Consider the following 22,265-nt stretch of genomic DNA (forward strand, 5'->3'; position numbering starts at 1 on the left):
ACCAGGTCAAAACCAGAGGCTTCACGTGTAGATACAGGGGCTTCACATGTAGATAGAGGGGCTTCACATGTAGATAGAGGGGCTACACGTGTAGATACAGGGGCTACACATGTAGATACAGGGGCTACACATGTAGATACAGGGGCTACACATGTAGATACAGGGGCTACACATGTAGATACAGGGGCTACACATGTAGATACAGGGGCTACACATGTAGATACAGGGGCTACTGATGTCTACTGATAGGACACAGAGATCTCGCTGGCATGTTCCCCTCCAATGCATTGTGGAGATTGTCCATGACACTCTACACAGCAGCTGGTGAACCATTGTGGGGATTGTCCACGACACTCTACACAGCAGCTGGTGAACCATTGTGGAGATTGTCCATGACACTCTACACAGCAGCTGGTGGACCATTGTGGAGATTGTCCATGACACTCTACACAGCAGCTGGTGGACCATCTCAGGATGAAGACTCATTGCGATTCCTTGTTTGCCCCATTCCAACGTCAACTATTCACTGCTCTGAAAATGGAATCTGGGTTCTTCCTTGCAGTGAAGTGTTGCTCCGGGGTTTAAACGTGTGAAGGCATCAAGCTCACTTATATATTATATATGAAACCCAATATCAAACTGATGTGTGTAGGAAGGAACTGCAGATGCTGGTTTACACTGAAGACACACACAACATGCTGGAGTAACTCAGTAGGGCAGGCAGCGTCGCTGGATGGGTATGGATAGGTGACGTTTCAGCTTGAGACCTTTCGTATAAACCAGCATCTGCACTTCCTTCCTGCAAGTTCCGTCTGCTCCACTGCGAAATCTCCTCAAGGTTTGGCGACTTTGAAGAAGTTCTCCGACCAACGTCTACGGATGCACCACAGAAAGCATCTTCCCACAACACATCACAGCATGGCTTGGTGCCTCACGCTGCCTCAGCAAGGCCAGCAGCATAATCAAGGACCATCCTACCACAACCAGAGAGCTGTGCTGAACTACCATCTACCTCATTGGTGACCCTCGGACTACCTTTGATGGGACTTTGCTGGCTTTACCTTGCACTAAACATCATTCCCTTATCATGTATCTGTACACCGCGAAAGGCTCGATTGTAATCGTGTATTGTCTTTCCGCTGACTGGTTAGCACGCAACAAAAGCTTTTCACTGTACCTCGGTACACGTGACAATAAACTGAACAAAACTAAACTGAACTGGTCTGAAACAGGTGCACACAGCTTGGAGCAGAAGGAAGGGATTGGACCCAATCTGCACGTAGATTGAGGACAGGTGCAGCAACTGGGAGAGAGATCTGAGGTGACGATGAGGCACAGAAGCCCCCCACCATCACGGGTCGCCGGTCTCACCCACTGAGGGTCCGTACTCTGCCAGAGCCCACCCTGATCTCACCATGGTGCCAGCTCCATGTCCAGGTCACAGGTTCACCAAGGCTCAGTCTCTGCCACAGGAGGCAGTGGAGGCCAATGCATTGGATGTCTTCAAGAGAGACTTAGATTTAGCTCTTGGGGCTAATGGAATCAAGGGGTATGGGGAGAAAGCAGGAACGGGGTACTGATTGTGGATGATCGGCCGTGATCACATTGAGTGGTGGTGCTGGCTCGAAGGGGCCGAATGGCCTCCTCCTGCACCTATTGTCCATGTTTCTATGTCGATGTTGTCGGTCAGGTGGTGCTGGAGTTGACACTGTATCCAGCATCACAGTACAGATCTGTCCGATGGACATAGAGATTCTACAACATTGCTTACTGCAGGAGGAGGCAGAACCACAGCTGACACGGACAAAGCCAGATGGCAAATATTTCAGGAGGTGTGTGCGAAGGTTCACACGGGCTGTTAGACGTTGCTGGAAAGTCTGAACCTAAACACAGGAGACCGTAACCTGGTAAAGTTCCCCCTTGCAACTGCACTTGCAAATGCAGCTTGCAATTGCCCAGACAGGATCAGTGACATAGAAACATAGAAACATAGACAATAGGTGCAGGAGGTGGCCATTTGGCCCTTCGAGCCAGCACCGCCATTCATTGCGATCATGGCTGATCATCCACAATCAGTAACCTGTGCCTGCCTTCTCCCCATATCCCTTGATTCCACTAGCCCCTAGAGCTCTATCTAACTCTCTTTTACATCCATCCAGTGAGTCGGCCTCCACTGCCCTCTGTGGCAGAGAATTCCACAAATCCACAACTCTCTGGGTGAACAAGTTACTTCTCACCTCAGTTTTAAACGGCCTGCCCTTTATTCTTGTACTGTGGCCCCCGGCTCGTCCTGGCACGGCGGCACATATCATTCTGGTTATCACCAACACGGTACGTTGAATGAAGAGCATGGCTTACCTGCAACCACAGGTGACTTCCTGTTGTCCAGGAGCTGTACGCTGGTGCTCGCAGTTACCACACTACTTTTGTTTTCTGCCTCTATCAAGTAGAAACAAAGCTCATTTAGTATCAGAGTGAAATGATCTAAATGTGTATATTTATTGTAATCATCCTTCATTCAAAGAAATCCAGAGAAGGAATGGGCCGGCACGGTGGTGCAGCGGGTAGAGCTGCTGCCTCACAGCGCCAGAGACATAGAAACATAGAAACATAGAAAGTAGGTGCAGGAGGAGGCCATTCGGCCCTTCGAGCCTGCACCGCCATTCAATATGATCATGGCTGATCATCCAACCTGCCTTCTCTCCATACCCCCTGATCCCTTTAGCCACAAGGGCCACATCTAACTCCCTATTAAATATAGCCAATGAACTGGCCTCAACTACCTTCTGTGGCAGAGAATTCCAGAGACCCGGGTTCCATCCCAACTACGGGTGCTGTCTGTACGGAGTTTGCATGTTCTCCCCGTGACCTGCGTGGGTTTTCTCCGGGTGCTTCGGTTTCCTCCCACACTCCAAAGACGTGCAGGTTGTAGGCTAATTAGCTTCTGTAAATTGTCCCTAGTGTGTAGGATAGTCATAAGGTCATAAGGAATAAGAACAGAATTAGGCCATTCGGCCCATCAAGTCTATTCCACCATTCAATCACGGCTGATCTATCTCTCCCTCCTAACCCCATTCTCCTGCCTTCTCCCCATAACCCCTGACACCCGTACTGATCAAGATGCTGCTTTGCTATTATGTTCAGTTAGGTACCACCTGCATTTAGAAGGGTCTCGACCCGAAACATCACCCATCTCTTCTCTCCTGAGATGCTGCCTGTCCCGCTGAGTTACTCCAGCATTTTGTGTCTATCTTCTGCACTGCTGTTCCAGTGGTAGAATGTCTTCAGAAATCTCCCCAACATAGTTTCAGAAACATGTACAAGGCCCTATAAAACCGGCAATGACTAATGAGAGGTGTGCCTGACACAGAACATAATGGTTCGTTTGACCTTCACCATTAATGGAAGTGATTTTCTCAGTGAATCAGCAGCTGGAGCCAAGAGTCAAACTATGGAACATATTGCCAGAAACAAATTTAGGGTGGGGTACAAATGCTGATGTTATTTGTTTTAGTTTTAGTTTTAGAGATACAACGCCCACCGAGACCGTGCCGACCAGCGATCCCCGCACACTAACACTATCCTGCACACACTGGAGACAATTTACATTCATACCAAGCCTATTAACCTACAAACCTGCACGTCTTTGGAGTGTGGGAGGAAACCGAAAATCCCGGAGAAAACCCACGCAGGTCATGGGGAGAATGTACAAACTCCGTACAGACGGCGCCCGTAGTCGGGATGGAACCCGGGTCTCCGGTGCTGCATTCGCTGTAAGGCAGCAACTCTACCGCTGCGCCACCGTGCCGGATAATGGGATAGATAGATGAGATAGATGCCAGTGAAACAAGTAGTGGGTACAGAGAACAGCCTGTAGGTTACATAACTCGTGTAACTCAGCAAGCAGACTATTCATCTACACATGTCAGTCTGTCAGGCAGTGCAACAATCAATCTCCTCGCTATAAATTGTGTTGTGTTGAAATAAATTTCAGATGACACTTTGATAATAACTGCTCCAGTTGTTTAGTTTAATTTAAAGATACAGCATGGAAACAGGCCAATCGGCCCACCGAGTCCGTGCTGACCATCGCTCACCCGCTCCCACTAGTTAGCACGGAAACAGGCCATTCGGCCCAACGAGTCCACGCCGACCATCGCTCACCCGATCGCACTCGTTCCATGTTATCCCACTTTTGCATCCATTCCTTGCACAGTGAGAGCAAATTTACAGAGGGCCAATTAACCTACAAATCCGCACGTCTCTGGGATGTGGGTGGAAACCGGAGCACCCGGAGGAAACCCACGCAGTCACTGGGAGAACGTGCTAACTCCACACAGACAGACAGCACCCGAGGGCAGGATCGTGGTTAGAATCCCATTACGTTGGTGCTCCGATGGGAGATCTTATCGAAACGTGTAAGATTATTAAGGGGTTGGACACGTTAGAGGCAGGAAACATGTTCCCAATGTTGGGGGAGACCAGAACAAGGGGCCACAGTTTAAGAATAAGGGGTAGGCCATTTAGAACTGAGATGAGGAAAAGCTTTTTCAGTCAGAGAGTTGTGAATCTGTGGAATTCTCTGCCTCACAAGACAGTGGAGGCCAATTCTCTGAATGCATTCAAGAGAGAGCTAGATAGAGCTCTTAAGGATAGCGGAGTCAGGGGGTATGGGGAGAAGGCAGGAACGGGGTACTGATTGAGAATGATCAGCCATGATCACATTGAATGGCGGTGCTGGCTCGAAGGGCCGAATGGCCTCCTCCTGCACCTATTGTCTGTTGAGATATTTGACGATGGCTGGCGGGAATGTGTAAGTGTTCTAAGTACCAAGTGCCACCCGGGTCCCTGGCTCTGTGAGGCAGCAGCTCTACCTGCTGCAGCACCACCACCCTGCCTTTGGTGTCTTCTCATCCATAGTTTGGTGTTGTGTTGATCAACGTTTCAGATTACACTTTGCAGATAGCGGCTGTTAGTTGTTTACTGGAACCGGCGCTGTGGGTTTAACCTGACACTGGGACACCAGCAGCACCTCCACCTGTGCAGATCTAACTCTGGACAGAAGCCAGTCACCCACTGCCTTTCATCCATCATCACAGCCCGTCTGGCAATGCCACGCCATCACACACGGCCCTGGAGGCCAAGTCAGCGCATATTCGTAAGGCAGAGACAGACACATTCTTGATTAGTGCGGGTGTCAGGGGTTGTGGGGTGAAGGCAGGAGATCTCACATCTCAGCTCTCAGTACAGCTGTCCCTGTGACTGACTGAGGGAACCTCACTGAAACGTACAGAATAATGAGCGGCCTGGGTAGAGTGGACGTGGAGAGGATGTTTCCACTAGTGGGAGAGTCTAGGACCAGAGGTCACAGCCTCAGAATTAAAGGACGTTCTTTTACGAAGGAGACAAGGAGACATTTCTTTAGAGTGTGTGTGTGTGTGTGTGTGTGTGTGTGTGTGTTTATCTATATGAGTGTGCATCCGTGTTTGTGTCTGTGTGACTTCTGTATGTCGGCAGGTGTGTGATTGTATCTACACTATTATGTGTGTGTGTGTGTGTGTGTGTGCGCGTGTGTATGTATGTGCATGTATGTGCATGGGTGTGCGTATGTGTATGCGTGCATGTGTACGTTTGTGCTTGTTTGTGTGTGTGCATGTGTGTGTATGTGCGTTTGTGTGTATGTGCATGTATGTGTGCGTGTGTGTATGTGTGTGCATGTGCGTATTTGTGTGTGTATGTGTGTGTATGTGCATGTATGTGTGTGTATTTGTGTTTGAGACCCTAGTGAGACCATACCTGGAGTACTGTGTGCAGTTTTGGTCTCCAAATTTGAGGAAGGATATTCTTGCTATTGAGGGCGTGCAGCGTAGGTTCACCAGGTTAATTCCCGGAATGGCGGGACTGTCAAATGTTGAAAGACTGGAGCGACTGGAAAGACTGGAGACTTGTATACACTGGAATTTAGAAGGATGAGAGGAGATCTTATCGAAACGTATAAGATTATTAAGGGGTTGGACACGTTAGAGGCAGGAAACATTTTCCCAATGTTGGGGGAAGTCCAGAACCAGGGGCCACAGTTTAAGAATGAGGGGTCGGCCATTTAGAACTGAGATGAGGAAAATCTTTTTCAGTCAGAGAGTTGTGAATCTGTGGAATTCTCTGCCTTTGAAGGCAGTGGAGGCCAATTCTCTGAATGCATTCAAGAGAGAGCTAGATAGAGCTCTTAAGGATAGTGGAGTCAGGGGGTATGGGGAGAAGGCAGGAATGGGGTACTGATTGAGAGTGATCAGCCATGATCACAGTGAATGGCGGTGCTGGCTCGAAGGGCCGAATGGCCTCCTCCTGCACCTATTGTCTATTGTCTATTGTCTATTGTGTGCGTGTGCGTGCAGGCATGCATGTGTGTGCATGTACATGTACGTGTGTCTGTGATTTGTGTGTGTGCGTGTGTATTTGTGTGTATGTGTGCGGGCGTGTGTGTGCGTATTTACGTGTACGTGTTTGTGTGTATGTGTGCGCGTATGTGCATGTACGCTTACGTGTGTGCGTGCGTGTCGTGTGTGTGCTTGTGCATGTACGTGTACGTGTTTGTTTGTGTGCGCGTATGTGCATGTGCATGTACGTGTGCGTGCGTGCGTGTGCGTATGCATGTACGTGTACGTGTGTGTGTGCGTGTCTGTGCAGTAGAGACGTGGGCATGTGATGTAGTGGGGGCAGGGTGTCCACTGAGCCGCCGGTACACGGGAGCTGTCCACCGCCGGTACACGGGAGCTGTCCACCGCCGGTACACGGGAGCTGTCCACCGCCGGTACACGGGAGCTGTCCACCGCCGGTACACGGGAGCTGTCCACCGCCGGTACACGGGAGCTGTCCACCGCCGACTGGAGCTGTGCGACAACACACACCTGCTTATGTTCAGGCATCTCTGACAACAGCAGGAGATCACTGGAGATCACGTGTCAGAGCGTGGTGATCACATGTCAGAGCGTGGAGATCACCTGTCAGAGCGTGTCGATCACGTGTTAGAGCATGGAGATCACGTGTCAGAGCATGGCGATCACGTGTCAGAGCATGGTGATCAGTGTCGGTGGATGCAGCTCTCATGTACGAGGAACTGGCTGGGTGTGGTGCCAGTGCTGGGCCAGTGGTGACAGAGGGGGGGTGCCAGTGCTGGGCCAGTGGTGACAGAGGAGGGGTGGTGTGGTGTCAGTGCTGGGCCAGTGGTGACAGGGGGGGGTGTGGTGCCAGTGCTGGGCCAGTGGTGACAGAGGGAGGGTGCCAGTGCTGGGCCAGTGGTGACAGAGGGGTGGGTGTGGGGGTGTCCTTGGGAGAAGGCAGGAGAATGGGGTTAGGAGGGACAGATAGATCAGCCATGGTTGAATGGCAGAGTAGACTTGATGGGCCGAATGGCCTAATTCTACCCCTATCACTTCTGAGCTGTTGTACTGTTGCTGCCAGTTAGAATGTAATTGTTCTACTCTGGAACGTATGACCATTGACTGTTGATGTCTGAGGCTCAGGGCTGGGCTGTTACTTGTGTCCTGACTGTGTGATTGTATCATTGCAAAGCATTGTTGGGCACAAGGGTACACTGGCCTGGAGTTTGATGACATCCATTTACTCTTCAGTCTAAAGATATACTGTGGTGATAGCTGTTTTGGAAGGAACTGCAGATGCTGCTTTAAACCGAAGACAGACACAAAGTGCTGGAGTAACTCAGCGGGACAGGCAGCATCTCTGGAGAGAAGGAATGGGTGGCGTTTCAGGTCGAGAACCTTCATTCAGACTGAAGTAGGGTCTCAAGTGGTGGCACGGTGGCGCAGCGGTAGAGTTGCTGCCTTACAGTAAATGCAGCGCCGGAGACTCAGGTTCGATCCTGACTACGGGTGCTGTCTGTACGGAGTTTGTACGTTCTCCCCGTGACCTGCGTGGGTTTTCTCCGAGATCTTCGGTTTCCTCCCTCACTCCAAAGACGTGCAGGTTTGTAGGTTAATTGGCTTGGTAAATGTAAAAATTGTCCCTAGTGCGTGTAGGATAGTGTTAATGTGCGGGGATCGCTGGGCGGCGTGGACCCGGTGGGCTGAAGGGCCTGTTTCCGCGCTGTATCTCTAAATCTAAATCTAAAATCTAAACTGAAAATGTCACCCATTCTTTCCCTCCAGAAATGCTGCCTGTCCCGCTGAGTTACTCCAGCATTTTGTGTCTGCAAGTAAGAATTTCATTGTTTGTTTTCGGGACATTTGACAACGAAACAATCTTGTTTCGTGACATTTGTTTAGACTTGTTGATCAGACAACAGTCACACTGTCTGGCAGTGCTCTCCCTGCTGGCTGTCTCTGAACATAACCCTGTTATGCCTTCTGGATGTGGAGAGGATGTTTCCACTAGAGGGAGAGTCTAGGACCAGAGGTCACAGCCTCGGAATTAAAGGACGTTCTTATAGGAAGGAGACGGGGAGGAATTTCTGTAGTCAGAGGGTGGTGAATCTGTGGAATTCTTTGTCACAGACGGCTGTGGGGGCCAAGTCAGTGGATATATTTAAGGCAGAGATTGGTAGATTCTTGATTAGTACGGGTGTCACGGGTTAGAAGATCATATCATAAGTGATAGGAGTAGAATTAGGCCATTTGGCCTATCAAGTCTACTCCACCATTCAATCATGGCTGATCTATCTATTCACAAAATGCTGGAGTAACTCAGCAGGTCAGGCAGCATCTCGGGAGAGAAGGAATGGGTGACGTTTCGGGTCGAGACCCTTCTTCAGACTGATGTCAGGGGGGCGGGACAAAGGAAGGATATAGGTGGAGACAGGAAGATAGAGGGAGATCTGGGAAGGAGGAGGGGAAGAGAGGGACAGAGGAGCTATCTGAAGTTGGGGAAGTCGACGTTCATACCACCGGGCCGCAAACTGCCCAGGCGAAATATGAGGTGCTGCTCCTCCAATTTCCGGCGGGCCTCACTATGGCACTGGAGGAGGCCCATGACAGAGAGGTCAGACTGGGAATGGGAGGGGGAGTTAAAGTGCTGGGCCACCGGGAGATCAGTTGCGTTAATGCGGACCGAGCGCAGGTGTTCAGCGAAGCGATCGCCGAGCCTGCGCTTGGTTTCGCCGATATAAATAAGTTGACATCTAGAGCAGCGGATGCAATAGATGAGGTTGGAGGAGGTGCAGGTGAACCTCTGTCTCACCTGGAAAGACTGTTTGGGTCCTTTGATGGAGTTGAGGGGGGAGGTAAAGGGACAGGTGTTGCATCTCGTGTGGTTGCAAGGGAAAGTGCCCGGGGTTAGGGTGGTTTGGGTAGGAAGGGACGAGTGGACCAGGGAGTTGCGGAGGGAACGGTCTCTGCGGAACGCAGAGAGGGGAGGGGATGGGAAGATATGGCCAGTGGTGGGGTCCTGTTGTAGGTGACGGAAATGTTGGTGGATGATATGTTGGATCCGCTGGCTGGTGGGGTGGAAGGTGAGAACGAGGGGGATCCTGTCCTTGTTGCGAGTGGGGGGAGGGGGAGCAAGAGCGGAGCTGCGGGATGTAGAAGAGACCCTAGTGAGAGCCTCATCTATAATGGAGGAGGGGAAGCCCCATTTTCTGAAAAACGAGGACATCTCGGAAGCCCTAGTCTGAAACACCTCATCCCGGGTGCAGATGCGGCGTAGACGGAGGAATTGGGAGTAGGGGATAGACTTTTTGCAGGGGACCGGGTGGGAAGAAGTGTAGTCCAGATAGCTGTGCGAGTCGGTGGGCTTGTAGTAAATGTCCATCACTAGCTTTTCTCCTGTGATGGAGATGGTGAGGTCCAGAAACGGGAGGGAGATGTCAGAGATAGTCCAGGTATATTTAAGGGCAGGATGGAAATTGGAGGTGAAGTGTATGAAGTCAGTGAGTTCTGCATGGGTGCAAGAGGTAGCACCAATGCAGTCATCGATGTAGCAGAGGTAGAGTTCGGGGATGGGGCCAGTGTACGTCTGGAACAGGGATTGTTCGACGTACCCGACAAAGAGGCAGGCTGATCTATCTCTCCCTCCTAACCCCATTCTCCTGCCTTCTCCCCATAACCTCTGACACCTGTACTAATCAAGAATCTATCTATCTCTGCCTTAAATATATCCACTGACTTGGCCTCTATGTGCCTGGATACAGCACAGTGAGTGGCAGATAAGCATGACCAGTGAAGAGGATGAGATACACAACACAGCCAATCATTTCATCACTAACTGGTCAGATCCACGTTAAGAGCCCATTTTAAATGAGCATGTTATTTGTAAACGTATCCCGAAAGGTGGAGTTAATTCCATGTTTGGATTGAAGTCACGAACCTGGGCTAAATGGGATTGAGTAGACGAAGGTCCCTGGAAGTTGCTCTGCGGACTTGCGATACCACAGTGGGAAGTGGTCTGCCGTGAAAATATTCTCCTTGTCTTGTGCACCCAAGAAGTGTCTTGAAACAGGAAAGAAATATAAATTGCACAGTTACTTTGTCATTATTATTTCCATTAAAGACTAGTGCTTTGTGTTCACAGTTAACAGGTCACATTTACACACACGGTTTACACTTGTGCTGGTTCTTGACCTGTGTGGTCGCGCGTTAGATCTAAACCGGCTGCAATTTGGCTCAATGAAGTGAACACGTTTGGCCGCTCCTGCAGTTTTTATCTGTAGGCGTCTGTTGTCCACTTACCAATTTCTCTTCCCCTTCAAGGAGCGTGACGTTTCTCAGTGCCGCACTAACGGACCGTGTGTCTGCAGGCTTGGTCCTCACTTACTGCCACTTTCCTGAAACTGAAAGCTCCTCCAGGGACTGCAGGGAACACAGGTGCTCCTCAGCTTACGATGGATGTGGTGACGTTCCAAGAAACCCATCGCAAACCGAACATATCGTGACTCGAAATGCATTGAATACACGCGATCACGTGGCCGGAAGCGAGCGTCGGCTCACTACGGGTCACTGCCATTTGCACCATTGCAACGTCAAAATATCAATAGACAATAGGTGCAGGAGGAGGCCATTCGGCCCTTCGAGCCAGCACCGCCATTCAATGTGATCATGGCTGATCATTCTCAATCAGTACCCCGTTCCTGCCTTCTCCCCATACCCCCTGACTCCGCTATCCTTAAGAGCTCTGTCTAGCTCTCTCTTGAATGCATTCAGAGAATTGGCCTCCACTACCTTCTGAGGCAGAGAATTCCACAGATTCACAACTCTGAGTGAAAAAGTTTTTCCTCATCTCCGTTCTAAATGGCCTACTCCTTATTCTTAAACTGTGGCCCCTGGTTCTGGACTCCCCCAACATTGGGAACATGTTTCCTATCTCTAACGTGTCCAATCCCTTAATAATCTTATACGTTTCGATAAGATCTCCTCTCATCCTTCTAAATTCCAGATTATACAAGCCTAGTCGCTCCAGTCTTTCAACATACGACAGTCCCGCCATTCCGGGAATTAACCTAGTAAACCTATGCTGCACGCCCTCAATAGCAAGAACATCCTTCCTCAAATTTGGAGACCAAAACTGCACACAGTACTCCAAGTGTGGTCTCACTAGGGCCCTGTACAACTGCAGAAGGACCTCTTTGCTCCTATACTCAACTCCTCTTGTCATGAAGGCCAACATTCCATTAGCTTTCATCACTGCGTGCGGTATTGTAAGTGGAAGCATCGTGTCAGGGAGCACCTGTATGTGAACGGCCATGGCCTCTGCGGTTCACAGATGCCACCTTGGGTAACAGATACTGGCAGGTGTGACCACACGCTGGGTTCAGACGCAGCACAAGTGGCTATTTATATCCCTCCGTGGAATGAAGATATCAATGTCAACCAATTGCCCAACACAAATTGTCCTTGAGAAATTGGTAGCCAGCTACCATCCTGACCCAGCACCGTCTCGGTGAATAACCCCATCCCAGGGATGAATGGGTTAACATATATAACATATAACATATAACATATAACATATAACAACTACAGCATGGAAACAGGCCTGTCCGGCCCTACCAGTCCACGCCGACCATTCTCCCTGACCTAGTCTCATCTACCTGCACTCAGACCATAACCCTCTAATCCCCTCTTATCCATATACCTATCCAATTTACTCTTAAATAATAAAATCGAGCCAGCCTCCACCACTTCCACCGGAAGCCCATTCCATACAGCCACCACCCTCTGAGTAAAGAAGTTCCCCCTCATGTTACCCCTAAACCTTTGTCCCTCAATTCTGAAGCTATGTCCCCTTGTTGGAATCTTCCCCACTCTCAAAGGGAAAAGCCTACCCACGTCAACTCTGTCCGTCCCTCTCAAAATTTTAAAAACCTCTATCAAGTCCCCCCTCAACCTTCTACGCTCCAAAGAATAAAGACCCAACCTGTTCAACCTCTCTCTGTAGCTTAAGTGCTGAAACCCAGGCAACATTCTAGTAAATCTCCTCTGTAACCTCTCCATTTTGTCGACATCCTTCCTATAATTTGACGACCAGAACTGCACACCATACTCCAGATTCGGCCTCACCAATGCCCTGTACAATTTTAACATTACATCCCAACTTCTATACTCGATGCTCTGATTTATAAAGGCAAGCATACCAAACGCCTTCTTCACCACCCTATCCACATGAGATTCCACCTTCAGGGAACAATGCACAGTTATTCCCAGATCCCTCTGTTCCACTGCATTCCTCAATTCCCTACCATTTACCCTGTACGTCCTATTTTGATTTGTCCTACCAAAATGCAGCACCTCACACTTATCAGCATTAAACTCCATCTGCCATCTTTCAGCCCACCCTTCCAAAAGGCCCAAGTCTCTCTGTAGACTTTGAAAATCTACCTCACTATCAACTACTCCACCTATCTTAGTATCATCTGCATACGATGAGCGTTTGACGACACTGGGCCTGTACTCGCTGGAGTTTAGAAGGATGAGGGGGGAATCACATAGAAACTTACTGAATAGTAATAGGCCCGAATACAGTGGATAATGAGTGGATGTTTCCACTAGTGGGAGAGGCTAGGACTACAGGTCAAAGTCTCAGAATAAAAGGACGTATCTATAGAAAGGAGATGAGGAGGGATTTCTTTAGTCAGAAGGTGGTGAATCTGCAGAATTCTTTCCCACAGAAGGCTGTGGAGGCCAAGTCAGTGGGCGGCACGGTAGCGCAGCGGTAGAGTTGCTGCTTTACAGCGAATGCAGCGCCAGAGACTCAGGTTCGATCCTGACTACGGGTGCTGTACTGTAAGGAGTTTGTACGTTCTCCCCGTGACCTGCGTGGGTTTTCTCCGAGATCTTCGGTTTCCTCCCACACTCCAAAGACGTACAGGTATGTAGGTTAATTGACTGGGTATATGTAAAAATTGTCCCTAGTGTGTGTAGGATAGTGTTAGTGTGCGGGGATCACTGGGCGGTGCGGACTTGGTGGGCCGAAAAGGCCTGTTTCCGCGCTGTATCTGAAATATGAAAATAAATATGAAATATTTAAGGCAGAGATAGATAGATTGTTGATTAGTGCAGGTGTCAGAGGTTATGGGGAGAAGGCAGGAGAATGGGAGGGAGAAAGATAGTAGGTTTGTTGGGTCAAATGGCCTAATTCTGCTCCTATAACATATGGACGTGAATATGTTGATGGGGACACAAGGAGAGAGGGGGAAGATTTAACAGGAACCTGAGGGGCACCTTGTTCCCCAGAGAATGGCGGGTATGTGGAATCAGCTGCCAGAGTGGGTCGTTGATGCTGATACTATTACAACGTTTAAAGGATACTTGGACAAGCACATTGATAGGATAGGTTGAGGGAAAAGGTGGGCTCAGTGCAGATGGGGCTTGTTGGTTAGCAGGGGCACGTTGGGCCTAAGGGCCTGTTTCTGTGCTGTGTGAATCTATGTTGGAGGAAACACACACACAGTCTGGAAGAAGGATCATTGATGAAGAAGTGGAAGATGGCAGGGCTGAGGCCTACCTTGCTGAAAGCTGGAAATGGGGTGGTTGACCAACACATGGCTCTCTTCCTGTGCCCACGTTATGACTCCAGTCAATGGACATTGCCTTCTTGATTCCCATTGACCTTGATTCCCTTTGTCCTTGACCTACCTATTCCCTCCACAGATGTTGCCTGACCCGCTGAGTTGCTCCAGTTACTTGCTACATCCCATTATCATCTCACCCCTGCGCTCTTGCGTCCAGGCTTGAACTGAATGAGGTTCTGGGTCTCAGAGCAGCAACACACCTGGGCACGACCGGGAATGTCGGAGCCACTTGGTCACACCGTTAAAGGAGGACGCGGCGTGCTGGGACCGCCATCGGGGGGGGGGGGGTAGAACAGAGGAGGACCCGGCGTGGTGGGCCCCATGAGGACTAAGGGGGAGCAGGAATGGTTTGTGTACAATGGAAGACTTTGTACCTTTCTCGGCGCCCTTCATGTGGCAACTATTTGCATACCTTAGGTTCCAAAACAAAGATTATTACCATGACTTGTCACCTGAGAATAAAGTTTCATTCGTTCATTCATTCAACAACACCTTCTGGGCCCTTGTTGTTGGTGACCTCAGATTAATGGAGAAACAATCACGGGCTCTGGGACGAACTTGCCACCTCTCCTTGCGCTGAAGGGGAGAGTGGCCCATGTAACAAGTCTGGTGGTGCTTGCTCTCAAGCTTCCAGACCTTCTGCCGGACGGGGGCGGGGAGAATGAGGAATGACCGGGGTGGGACAGGGACAAGTCTTTGATGATGTCGGCTGCTTTCCCGAGGCAGCGTGGAGTGTAGAAGGAGTGGATGGTGGGGAGTGTGGTGTGTGTGATGGACTGGGCTACATCTACAATGGTGGGGAGTGTGGTGTGTGTGATGGCCTGGGCTTCCTCTGGCAACTAGAACATTGGAGGAAAGTGTTTAAGGTCTTTAGGGACACATAGAAACAGAGAAAATAGGTGCAGGAGGAGGCCATTTGGCCCTTCGAGCCAGCACCGCCATTCATTGTGATCATGGCTGATCAGTAACCCATGCCTGCCTTCTCCCCATATCCTTTGATTCCACTAGCCCCTCGAGCTCTATCTAACTCTCTTTTAAATTCATCCAGTGAATTGACCTCCACTGCCCTCGGTGGCAGAGAATTCCACAAATTCACGACTCTGGGTGAAAAAGTTTTTTCTCATCTCAGTTTTAAATGGCCTCCCCTTTATTCCTAGACTGTGGCCCCTGGTTCTGGTCTCCCCCGACATTGGGAACATTGTTCCTGCATCTAGATACCTGTGATAATCAGCGATATTTCATATTGTTTTCTATTTTACTGATTGAATCCATTCCCTTCATGATGAGAGCCAGGATAGTTACGTCAGATCTAGGGGGATACCAACAAAGAGGGCTACAAATAAACGACAATGGATATAGAGACAGATGATTTCACAATTAGTTCCCAGGTTGAGATGGTTATAAAAATCTGGAAACTAATTCTGAAATCATCTGTAAGTCTTTCTCCTTTCATTCATAGTTATATTTTTGAGCCGTTTTAGCTTTCACGGATGCAGATAGCTAAAGACCACCATGATTATCACTGTGGATGTATTACAGGTAGACAGGGAGGTGAATGTTCATACATTGGCCTTCATCGGTCAGGGAAATAGGTATAGAAGTCAGGACATTGCATCACAGTTGTGGAAGGTGTTGGTGAGACTGCGCTTGGAGTGTTGTGCCCAGTTCATAGGCAAGAGGTACAGAAGTGTGAAAACACACACCTCCAGATTCAGGGAGAGTTTCTTCCCGGCTGTTATCAGGCAAAGGAACCATCCTACCACAACCAGAGAGCAGTGCTGAACTACTATCTACCTCTTTGGTGACCCTTGGACTATCTTTGATCAGACTTTACTGGCTTTACCTTGCACTAAACGTTATTCCCTTATCCTGTATCTGTACACAGCTCGATTGTAATCATGTATTGTCTTTCCGCTGACTGGTTAGCACGCAACAAAAGCTTTTCACTGTACCTCAGCACACGGGACAATCAACTCAACTGAACTGAACTGGAGAAAGACACAAAATGCTGGAGTAACTCAGCGGGACAGGCAGCATCTCTGGAGAGAAGGAATGGGTGATACTTCGGATGGAGACCCTTCTTCAGACTGGTGAACATTTGAAAGGATAGTGCCAAGACTCGGGCCTGATCTACAGGGAGAGAGAGGTTGGGCAGGACAGGACTTTATTTTTTGGAGTGAAGGAAGACGAGGGGTGATCTTATCGAGGTGTATAAAATCAAGAGGGGAATAGATCGGGTCTATTCACAGTCTATGCACAGTCATGTTTCCCCAGGGTAGGGGAATCAAGAACTAGAGGACACAGGTTTGAGGTGAGAGGAGAAAGTTTTACTAAGAACCTGAGGGACACCTTTTTCACGCAGAGTATATGGAGTGAGCTGCCAGAGGAGGTAGTGGAGGCAGGAACTATAACAACATTTAAAAGACACTTGGATAGGAAAGGGATATGGACCAAATGCAGGCAAATGGGACAAGTTATTCTGCATGGACAAGAACTTCACTTCATGTGTGCTGCACATTTGACAATAAAGTGCTATTGTGTTGTACGTTTCCGTGATAATAGAGTCACAGAGTGATACAGTGTGGAAACAGGCTCTTCATAGAGTCACAGAGTGATACAGTGTGGAAACAGGCCCTTCATAGAGTCACAGAGTGATACAGTGTGGAAACAGGCCCTTCATAGAGTCACAGAGTGACACAGTGTGGAAACAGGGCCTTCATAGAGTCACAGAGTGATACAGTGTGGAAACAGGCCCTTCATAGAGTCACAGAGTGATACAGTGTGGAAACAGGCCCTTCGGCCCAACTTGCCCACACCGGCCAACAATGCCCCAACTACCCTAGTCCCATTTGCCAGTGCTTGGTCCATAACCCTCCAATACTTTCATTGAATAACAAAATAATCATGAGACCAATCTCTTGAATGAAAGTATTAGCTCCTTGTCTTAATGAAGACCTCACAGTGTTGTTGCTACTTCCTGTAACGCGGCGCATTAGGAACGGGTCAGATGTCGGTGTGAAAGAGATGCGTTTCATTGGTGATGAAGCTTACTGGTCACTGCGCTGTTCCGGCCCGACGAACAGGTTGACGCGGGTCAGGCCCGTGCGGGTTCCCAAGAAAGAAACTTCGACTCCCTTGTCAGCGTTCCTGCAGGCAAACATTCAGCAGGAGGCGTGGGGTTAGCAAGGACACAGACACAAAGTGGAAAGCAAACCTCACTGGGAACAACAGGATATCTGGTCACTGTTTAACTACAGAATATGCAGCTGGCAATATTGCGACGAATTAACTCAGCTAAAAGAACATGGAAAATAAATAAAGACATTAAGGCCAAGGAAGGCAGAGAAAGCCACTCTACCATTACGATTGTAATCATGTATTGTCTTTCCGCTGACTGGTTAGCATGCAACAACAAAGATTTTCACTGTACCTCGGTAAACGTGACAATAAACCCAACTAAACTAAGCTAAATGTACAGGATCTGAGCCTTGTGGTAAGCTTATTATTTATTGTCCATCCATTTTCTGTGCCAAAGGAACACAGTCATACTGCACAGAAACAGGGTGTTCGGCCCATCGAGTGCATGCTAGCCAGCAAGCCCTATTTGTAATGAATCTCCCTGGTTACATACTTACTCGGATCTGTTGAGAGCTAGGCTGGTCCAGTAGGCTTCCAGGGGAGCTGACACCACGGCATCAAACAGCACCTCCTGGATTAATTCCTTGTCACCTGCAGAGGGAACATTTAAAGCATTTATTTTTCCTCTTTCCGATGTTCTGATCACAGAAGAGTAAAAATGGGAGGCTTTACAATGGAGACGTGCAGGAAGGAACATCAGATACCGGTTTAAACCGAAGATAGACACAAAAAGCTGGAGTAACTCAGCGGGACAGGCAGCATCTCTGGAGAGAAGGAATGGGTGATGTTTCGGGTCGAGACCCTTCTTCAGACTGGTTAGGGATAAGGAAAACAAGAGATATAGATGATGATGTGGAGAGATAAAGACCAATGAATGAAAGAATTAACGATGATAAAGGAAACAGGCCATTGTTAGCTGTGTGTTGGGTGAAAACGAGAAGCTGGTGGGACTTGGGTGGGGTGGGGGGGGTGGGTGGGGAGGGGGGTGGGGGGGGGGGTGGAGAGAGAGGGAATGCCGGGGCTACCTGAAGTGAGAGAAAACAATATTCACACCACTGGGCTGTGAGCTGCCCAAGCGAAATATGAGATGCTGTTCCTCCAATTTGTGTTTAGCCTCACTCTGACAATGGAGGAGACCCAGGACAGAAAGGTCAGTGTGGGAATGGGAAGGGGAATGAAAGTGTCCAGCAACCGGGAGATCAGGCAGGTTCAGGCGGGCTGAGCGAAGGTGTTCCGCAAAACCATCGCCCAGTCTGGAACCTTGAACAAAACACAAAATGCAGGAGAATCTCAGTGGGTTCGGCAGCATCTGTGGAGAGAGTGGACAAGACCCTGCTGCCCAACATTTAGAAGACACTCAGACAGCTACGCACAGGAGAGGTTGGGGTCAAATGCATGCAAATGAGATGAGCTGAGATGGGGCATCTTGGTCAGTATGGATTAATTGGGCCGAATGGCCTGTTGCTGTGCTATATGGCTCTATGTGAGAGGAAACCAGATCACCTGGAGGAATCAGTGTGAAGAAGAGTCCCAACCTGAAACGTCGCCTGGCCATTCGCTCCACAGCTCAGTCTAGTTTAGAGATACAGCACGGAAACAGGCCCTTCAGCCCACCGAGTCCGCACCGACCAGCGATCCCCGCACACTAACACTCTCCTGCACACACTGGGGACAATTACATTTACACCAAGCCAATTAACCTACAAACCTGCATGTCTTTGGAATGCGGGAGTAACCCAGAGATAAGCTACGTTGGTCACGGGGGAAACGTACAAACTCCGTACAGACAGCACCCGTAGTCAGGATGGAACCTGGGTCTCTGGCGCTGTGAGGCAGCAACTTTACCGCTGTGCCACCGTGCTGCCCTAAATGCTGTGTGACCCGCTGAGTTCCTCTGGCACTTTGAGTGAAGGCGTGACAACATCTGACTTACACTGTAGCAGCGGTTCCTTTCCAGAGAGGAAGAGTTTGACGGCTTCAAGCTGAAGGAGGTTACGATACTGAGGATGTAAGTCGGTATCACAGTAGTTCCTGAAATGAAAGATAACCCATGGTGTTAATGACAAGCGGCTCCAGAAACATAATCACAGGATGCCAACATTTGCCCTGCTGTAAAATGCCTGTGTGTACTCCAAGATCTCCGGTTTCCTCCCACACTCCAAAGACCCACAGGTCAGTAGGTTAATCAGCTTGGTGTATGTGTAAATTGTGCCTCGTGTGTGTGGGATAGTGTTAGTGTGCGGGGATCGCTGGGCGGCACGGGCTCGGTGGGCTGAAGGACCTGTTTCTGCGCTGTATCTCTAAACTAAACTAAACAAAACTAAATTGTCCAGAATAACGACCAGCAGTGAATATTGTCCCCTCTGTTTTATTGTCAGTTGGTAACAGGCAGCTTGTGAACAATTGCTCTTTTGTTGGGTAAAGTTTACAGCACCGCTTGGTACTTACTGGTCCACCCATGTGGTACTGGTCCACCCATGTGGTACTGGTCCACCCATGTGGTACTGGTCCACCCGTGTGGTACTGGTCCACCCGTGTGGTACTGGTCCACCCATGTGGTACTGGTCCACCCATGTGGTACTGGTCCACCCGTGTGGTACTGGTCCACCCGTGTGGTACTGGTCCACCCGTGTGGTACTGGTCCACCCATGTGGTACTGGTCCACCCGTGTGGTACTGGTCCACCCGTGTGGTACTGGTCCACCCCCTGTTTTCTGGCACCCTTGGTTCCAGAGTCTTGCCGTATTGGTCCGTGTTGCCGCACCGACAGAGGCCACGGTCTCGGGGGTGGGGCCGAGATACTGGCCGGCAAAGTTGGCCGTGGAAGCCGGCGTTGGGAACGGATCTGCCGGCTCGGGCCGGGTCGGAGTTCCACAGCGCCGGCCGCAGGGGGCAGATTCCACCCGCCCACCGCCCGGCCGCCGACCGGCCTGGGGGACATGTTGTCAGGGGGACTTCCAGGGGAATTCCAAGTACGGTCTGGTAATCTTGTCCGGATTAAAGGGAGTGACAATAGACAATAGGCAATAAGTGTAGGAGGAGGCCATTCGGCCCTTCGAGCCAGCACTGCCATTCACTGTGATCATGGCTGATCATCAGTACCCCGTTCCTGTCTTCTCCCCATACCCCCTGACTCCGCTACCTTTAAGAGCTCTATCCAACTCTCTCTTGAAAACATCCAGTGATTTGGCCTTCACTGCCTTTTGTGGCAGAGAATTCCACAGATTCACAACTCTCTGGGTGAAAAGGTTTTTCCTCATCTCCGTTCCAAATGGCCGACCCCTTATTCTTAAACTGTGGCCCCTGGGTGTGTACTCCCCCAACATTGGGAACAGCCCGACCACCAGATGCTGGAATATTGGCAGTGGCCCTGGTTTATGTTCCCCAGAGTGGAAATACCAAAGACGTGAGGGGATTGCTGCAGGTGAGAGGGGCCACGTGTACAGGTGTGTGGGGCAGGTGAGAGGGGCCACATATACAGGTGTGTGGGCCAGGTGAGAGGGGCGACATCTACAGATGTGTGGGGCAGGTGAGAGGGGCCACGTCTACAGGTGTGTGGGGCAGGTGAGAGGGGCCACGTCTACAGGTGTGTGGGGCAGGTGAGAGGGGCGATGTTTACAGATATGTGGGGTAGGTGAGAGGGGCGATGTTTACAGATGTGTGGGGCAGGTGAGATGGGCCACGTCTACAGGTGTGTGGGGTAGGTGAGAGGGGCGATGTTTACAGATGCGTGGGGCAGGTGAGATGGGCCACGTTTACAGGTGTGTGGGGCAGGTGAGAGGGGCGATGTTTACAGGTGTGTGGGGCAGGTGAGAGGGGCGATGTTTACAGATGTGTGGGGCAGGTGAGAGGGGCGATGTTTACAGATGTGTGGGGCAGGTGAGAGGGGCGATGTTTACAGATGTGTGCGGCAGGTGAGAGGGGCGATGTTTACAGATGTGTGGGGCAGGTGAGAGGGGCCACGTTTACAGATTTTTTGCTGCATGTGAGAGATTCCACGTTTACAGGTGTGTGCGGCAGGTGAGAGGGGCCACGTCTACAGGTGTGTGCGGCAGGTGAGAGGGGCGATGTTTACAGATGTGTGGGGCAGGTGAGAGGGGCGATGTTTACAGATGTGTAGGGCAGATGAGAGGGGCCACGTGTACAGATGTGTGGGGCAGGTGCTTTACATGGTGTTTAGGGGATGAGGGGGGACTCCAGTAGAGAGGAAGGCAAACTCAATGCTGGCATTTATATCAAGAGGACTGGAATACAACAACAGGGATGTAATGCTGAGGCTGTACAAGGCGCTGGTCAGGCCACATTTGGAGCACTGTGAGCAATTCTGGGCCCCATATCTGAGGAAGGATGTGCTGGCTCTGGAGAGGGTCCAGAGGAGGTTTACAAGAATGATCCCAGGAATGAGTGGGTTAACGTATGATGAGCGTTTGTCAGCACTGGGCCTGTACTCGCTGGAGTTAAGAAGAATGAGGGGGGGCCTAACTGAAACACAGAATAGTGAAAGGCTTGGATAGTGTGGATGTGGAGAGGATGTTTCCACTAGTGGGAGAGTCTAGGACTAGAGGCCACAACCTCAGAATTAAAGGACGTTCCTTAAGGAAGATGAGGAGGGATTTTGTCAGTCAGAGGGTGGTGAATCTGTGGAATTCTTTGCCACAAACGTCTGTGGAGGCCAAGTCAGTGGATATGTTTAAGGCAGAGATAGATAGATTTTTGATTAGTGCGGGTGTCATGGGTTATGGGGAGAAGGCAGGAGAATGGGGTTAGGAGGGAGAGATAGATCAGCCATGATTGAATGGCAGAGTAGACTTGATGGGCCGAATGGCCTAATTCTGCTGCTATCACTTATTTGACCCTATGAGGGTGGTAGGGGCCTGGAACGCACTGCCAGGGGTGGTGGTGGAGGCCGATACCACAGTGGGGTTGAGGAGTAGTAGTCCATGTTCTATGTTGACAGGGTGTAGATGAACATGAAGTTCAGACAGCTCCCGCAGTGCTCACCAGCTGTAGTGTGGCCGATCATCCTGATGTATCGTAAACGTAAGCTCATTACCCTATGTTACTGCATCAAAGGTCAGGGACTACATGGCCCAATTAGCAAGTGAGGTTGGAATCGT

General features: G+C 49.9%; 1 protein-coding gene across 1 annotated transcript in view; it reads right to left on the reverse strand.

Annotated features, from left to right (window-relative positions):
- The window catches only part of cacna2d3a (calcium channel, voltage-dependent, alpha 2/delta subunit 3a), a 337,954-nt gene that overhangs the window by 108,642 nt on the left and 207,047 nt on the right, over window positions 1-22,265 (reverse strand). The window contains exons 21-25 of the mRNA XM_078414636.1: window positions 19,083-19,180; window positions 17,647-17,740; window positions 17,063-17,158; window positions 10,315-10,436; window positions 2,359-2,439 (exon numbers count right to left, since the gene is read on the reverse strand). Coding sequence (XP_078270762.1) covers window positions 2,359-2,439; window positions 10,315-10,436; window positions 17,063-17,158; window positions 17,647-17,740; window positions 19,083-19,180 — 491 coding nt within the window. The remainder of the gene's footprint in view (window positions 1-2,358; window positions 2,440-10,314; window positions 10,437-17,062; window positions 17,159-17,646; window positions 17,741-19,082; window positions 19,181-22,265) is intronic.

Source organism: Rhinoraja longicauda, chromosome 17 (genome assembly GCF_053455715.1).
Source record: "Rhinoraja longicauda isolate Sanriku21f chromosome 17, sRhiLon1.1, whole genome shotgun sequence".
NCBI classification, from domain to species: Eukaryota; Metazoa; Chordata; class Chondrichthyes; order Rajiformes; family Arhynchobatidae; genus Rhinoraja; species Rhinoraja longicauda.